Consider the following 5942-nt stretch of genomic DNA (forward strand, 5'->3'; position numbering starts at 1 on the left):
AAAGGCTATTTAGGACGTCTATATTTGAGGGAAACTCTTATGTACATTGTTACACATCATTATAAGAAGCAAACAATAGAAAAGAAGACAAACAGTGGGCGTTAATTACTACAAGACAAATACCCTTGTGTAGACCAAAAAGGACATCTTCTCTTTGGCATTTCACGTTTTCTTTTATCTTATCATACGCCGGCCGTCGCACCCAAGAACAATTGTCATGGAAAGCATGATGAATTGCATCTACTGTTACTGATCCATAAATAAATAATGCTACATAATCTCAAAAACTCTTCTCAATTCTCATGATAATACAATGACACGTGTTGATGATATCTCTAATGCTACTGAAGATGGTAAGGTCCAAGTTCATAACGAATACCCAGAAACTAGCCAACAATCAACACAACCTCCATCATCGGAACAAATTTTTGTTCCGGAGCAACAACAAGGTATGACAGTGCATGCGCAAGCTGCACCAAGCCTACCACAAATTGTTATACAACCACAGTTTTTTATACAACCACCAGTAGTATATGCTCCACAACCACAGCCACCGCCACAACCACCAGTAGTATATGCCCCACAACCACCACCACCACCACCACAACCGCCACTAGTATATGCCCCACAACTACCACTGCCAAATCGGTTGGGTTGGACGACAGGACTGTTTGAGTGTATGGATGATCCTGAAAATGGTATTTAATTTGGTCTTGGACTTGATCTTCCATTTTTTCTCTAATACACTTAGGTAGATCGTGATGGTGTATTAAGGAAATGATCGTTTTTGTTTTGTTTTTCAGCTATCATTACATTGTTTTGTCCATGTGTGACATTCGGACAACTTGCAGCAACCATCGACAATGGTGGAACGTGTAAGTGTATGAAATAGCGATGTTAAATACATTCATATTGCTTTCTAGAATATGAATATTTATACTTTTTTTTACAGCTTGTGAAATGAGTGGGTTGATTTATACAGTAGTGGCGTTGGTTATTGGAATGCCATGTATTGTTTCATGCAATTATCGTACCAAACTAAGAGGCCGTTTCGGACTCATGGAAGAGCCTGCATCTGACTGCCTAACTCACTTGTGTTGCGAATGTTGTGCACTTTGTCAAGAATATAGGGAGCTCAATCATCGAGGTTTCAATCCTTCGGCTGGTAAGTCTATTGCATAAAACCACTAAATAAATGAGGTTCAAGATCACAATCTTTTCAATAATTCTAAACTTCAAAATATATTTCTTATGTTAAAAACGATTTATTATAAAAGACAACTACGTTCCAATTCAATTAAAGGAGTATAGTGGAGTAAGTAATGATAAAGTGGAATAACGAATTTTGTTATATGCGTTCGGTTTAATTGCTTATGTAGTAAATACAAACTAATTTAAAAAAATGAAACGCTAAAACTTAGAAGTAAACTAAAGAAGCCAATATAGAGTATTAATAAGACTATTTACATAGTTCAAAGAAACGTAACTTGTGAAAGTATTTATTTATTGAGGTAAACAGGTATTGCACATATAATGATTTCAGGCATTTAAAATTAGGAGCATCGCCAATGTAATAATGTAATCAATTAAGATTTCTTTGTGAATTTGGCTATTAAATACCTTTAATAGCAAAAGGGCCAATTAAAAGTGATAAGTATGGGGAGGGCCATGGGTTTTAAATACAATAAGTATGAGCATATGGCCTATTGGGCTTTACCATTTATGTGAACTAAAAATCTAAAATACATGAGGATTAGGTGAATATTGGAACATGGTTTCTGCATGAAATTTTGAATATTGGAACGTATTTTTATATAGTATTCATAGTTTAATATATGAACTGTGTTACAGTATTCACCCTTTAATACTTATACTGTAAATAATCGGTTCTTATAATTCCTAACTATTTTGTGGTTGTCATAGTTGCTAACTTTTAATATCTGTGCATATTGCATTTTTTTTACAACACCAATAGTGCACAAATTTACCCTTTGGAAAATTTGCATTACAAATATGAGAAACATATGTTTTTTTTATCGTGTACATATGACCGATTCTTTTTTCTACAGAATCATCAAAACGGGGCACATGTGTGTGCAACTTTGGTGGTGTTTTCATAGAAAAAATATATCTTATGCACTCCGGATTATTTTAGTACTTATATGGGTAGTGAAACTGTTCAACTGAGACGAGTCACTCTTTTTAGACACGGACAAACGTTGCTAACCCAACCATTTTGGCAGTCAAAAATCTAATAAACAATTTAAAAAGTTGTACATGTTCTCCTTTTTTAACATCAAATAATAATAATAGATATTTCTAGTTCTAATATAATACTATTCATAAGACCGATGGTTGCACACTGCGGTATGTGATGTGATACCATAGTATGCGGTAAACATCTTATCGATCCTCGTTGCTCTGATGCGGTAAAGCTTGACGCATGCTAGGGTTTCACTGCACCTTTTTTTCTTTTCTTTTTTATTTCTTTTTCTTTATTTTTTAATTATTATTAAATCATATGTACTAAAAATTTATAAAAAAAAAGTATATCAAAATTTATGGTTTTTAATTCCTTACAACTAAAATAATATATATATATATATATATATATATATATATATATATATATATATATATATATATATAGTATTCTAACTAGAAGTTCAAGCATAATATAAAAGTTTAATTATAAATTGTAATATAAAAAATTACCAAATATTCTAGACAAAATTGTAAGAATGGTCCATGTGGTATGTCCAAAATTGCTACTTTGGGCCAAACAGGTTTGGACTAGCAGCAATAGTCCAAAAGTTTTCATTTTACTGCGGTTTTGGTCCAAAACAATCTAAAAAATTTAAAAATGATGGATTTGCCATTTTCCATTTGTTTTTTGCTTTTCTTTTTGTTATTTAATTATTCGATAAATAAAAAAAATAAAAAATAAATCAAATAAAATAAAATCTCTCTCTCTCTCTCTCTCTCTCTCTCTCATCACCATCTTCGATTAGTGGCACCGTTCCACATCCATTAAACACAAATGTTGGTGACTTTTGCACCACCTCGCTCCTTCTCCAATATGTCGACCACCACCGGTGGTAATCAACACAACATCGTCGGAAAAATCGAGCATTGAGAATGGAGATGAAGCTCAAAGAAGAAGGAAACAGAGGGTATCAACAGATCGAGGAAGGGCAAAAAAAGAAGCGGTGACAAAGATTGACTTCCAGCATCGATGTAAGGTGTTACCCAGATTTGTTCGTCGTGAGATTTTCTTTTGAAACCCTAAACGACGTCTAAAACCCTAGAAACTAGAAGGGTGGCGGTTGAAACCCTAATTTGTGAAGATCCTCGAATCACCTCTCTGTAACAGCAACTTATGAAGAATCAGAATAGATCAGGTAGCAGAGGAATAATGTTTGGAGGAGGCGCTTACGAACGATGTGATGGTAGGTGAAGGGATAGGTGTTTGCTGGTGCTACACGACCGAAAGGGAGGCAGAGAGAGGCTGCATAGGTGGTGGTCGGTAGCTTTCTTTCTTTGCCAATGAACTGAATGGTAGTATCAAATTAGAAATCAGACCCCTCCCCCTTCGATTCTTAGAATCCATTTGACAAACACAGTCACCCAAAGTGATACCCTCTTTCTCCTTCTTCTATACTCGATGATAGCTCTCATTTTTCTACTTTCTGAATTGATGGCAACCCCTTATTTTATCTCTTTTTTTTTACATTTCTAGTTGTTAGGGATGGTGGTAACGGAGGGATAAGGGAGGCCTTGGCTGATTGAAGGTGACATTGGGTGGTGTAGGGTTATGAGTGTGTTTGTGTATGGTTTTATGAGTGTATTTCTTTTGCTTTTGTGTATGGTTTTTGTTTTTAGGATGTTTTTTAGATGAATAAGAAGTGGTAGAAATAATTTAGGTGGAGATGGAGCTGACATACAGCGGTGGTGGCAGGCTGTTGTGGTGGCAAACGGTGGTCGATCGGTGGTAATGTTAGAAGATGTTCTTGAGTTCATTAAGATGTTCTTGAGTATTCTTAACATTATGAAGATGTTCTTGATAGATAAACCTAAATGGAGAGATAGAGAGAGAGAGAGAGAGAGAGAGAGAGATTTTATTTTATTTTATTTATTTATTATTTTTTTAGTTATCAAATAATTAAATAACAAAAAGAAAAGCAAAAAACAAATAGAAAAGGGCAAATCCGTCATTTTTAGAACTTTTAGACTGTTTTGGACCAAAACCACAGCAAAATGAAAACTTCTGGACTATTGCTGCTAGTCCAAACATGTTTGGCCTAAGGTTGCAATTTTAGACATACCACAGGGACCATTTTTGCAATTTTGTCAATATTCTAACTAGAATATTACCATTTATATAGAAATTTAAATAATAGAGTAAATTACAGAATGGTCCCTATGGTTTGGGGTAATTTGCATGTTTGGTCCCTAATTTATTTTTTTAACTCAGAAGATCTATATTGTTCGTTTTTGTTACACACTTGGTCCCTACTATTTGTTTTTGTTACATGTTTGGTCCGTATCTTACTTAAAAAAACTATTATTTAAATAAAGAAAAATTATGAGATAGGTAAGATAAGATGATGGGGTAAGATTGTGGATGTTGTTATTTAAATAAATAAAAAAATCAAGGACAAACTAGTCTTTTTAGGTAAGACAGAGACCAAAATGCGTAACAAAAACAAACAGTAGAGACCTTCCAAGTTAAAAAAATAAGTTAGGGTCTTAGGGACCAAACGTACAAATTACCCTAAACCATAAGGACTATTCGTGTAATTTAATGTAAATAATTCTATGTTATTCTTATGAGACACGGTCGTTTTTTACTATGTATTTTTGGGTTAAAAATTAAAATATATTATTTGGTATTAAAATCTAAGTTTAAAAAAATCATTCTACTATATATTTGGACTACAACATTATACATCAAAGTATAAGGGTTAACACAAAAAAAACACAATATTTTTTTAAAACAAAATTCGATTTAACCATCTATTTTTAATAATTATGAAAAAACCATCATTTTCTAGTAAAATGTTGCAGCGAGGTCACTATTACCTATTAGAGCCGATTTTCTTTATGAGAAAAGCACTATATTTTCCTAAAAATCTGGTTCAACCACCAACTTTTAGGTGAGTTTTAGCACAAAATGAAAATTAATGGTGTTTTTAGCACAAATGCAGGCCATAGTGGCCGCAATAAAACTTTTATCTAAAAATAAGTGATTTTTTAATACAAATGAAAATTGGATGGTTAAACCAGAAAAAATGATAAAACAGTGAGTTTTTCGTTATTAATACTAATATTCTTATGGGAATATTTCTGTAGGATGGATGAAGAATGGAAAGGTTCAAAGCTTTAATCATCAACAACAAGGGATGTTTCCCCCACCCTATCAAACAATGACTTAAAGAAGATATACATTCTAGCACATAAATGGCAAATCGTTCTTTGTTCTTAGGTTTGCCTTGAGATGTCGACATTACTTATTAGATTCTCTTGTTCCAAAAGTAAAAAATGCAACTGATATTTGAAGTAAAATGGATTTAGTAAAGGGATTGTTCTAGTTTGATGAATAGATGGTATATAATATTTATCGGCATAATCACAAAATAACCAAAATAGACGGTGGCATTTACAAGATGACCACTCATTTAGACTAATAACATTAAATCACCCCTCTACGCATAGCTAACCAATATGTAAGAACTTGAGGATTGTAGAGTGGTTCTTGATGCTACCACTGTCCCAATCACCTATAAATAGAATGGCTCTTTGGAATTGGTACCTCATATTAGGAAATAAATAGAATGAGTCGTGTCCTGTGATGTCTTGAAGGCTTATTCACGTTTACTTACATGGGTCCCGGTGGGTGCAAATATGGTCCTAGAAAGAATTGGAAACCTATTTTGGATAAA

The 5942-nt window shown here is 33.4% G+C and overlaps 1 protein-coding gene across 1 annotated transcript; it reads left to right on the forward strand.

Annotated features, from left to right (window-relative positions):
* The first annotated feature begins 212 nt into the window (after positions 1-212).
* LOC145099117 (uncharacterized) lies at positions 213-1339 on the forward strand. The gene is made up of 4 exons (XM_079036701.1): positions 213-698; positions 804-875; positions 953-1165; positions 1278-1339. Exons 1-4 carry the CDS (start codon positions 314-316, stop codon positions 1337-1339), a joined length of 732 nt encoding a protein of 243 aa, XP_078892827.1. The 5' UTR covers positions 213-313.
* Positions 1340-5942: the final 4603 nt, after the last annotated feature.

This window comes from Lactuca serriola, chromosome 4 (genome assembly GCF_051521515.1).
Source record: "Lactuca serriola cultivar US96UC23 chromosome 4, Lser_US96UC23_V15, whole genome shotgun sequence".
NCBI lineage: Eukaryota > Viridiplantae > Streptophyta > Magnoliopsida > Asterales > Asteraceae > Lactuca > Lactuca serriola.

Coding starts and splice junctions, on each gene's coding strand:
- LOC145099117 (XM_079036701.1), top strand. CDS start 314: ATGACACGTGTTGATGATATCTCTAATGCTACTGAAGATGGTAAGGTC. Junction 699..803: donor TATGGATGATCCTGAAAATG/GTATTTAATTTG, acceptor TTTGTTTTTCAG/CTATCATTACATTGTTTTGT. Junction 1,166..1,277: donor AGGTTTCAATCCTTCGGCTG/GTAAGTCTATTG, acceptor TTATTATAAAAG/ACAACTACGTTCCAATTCAA.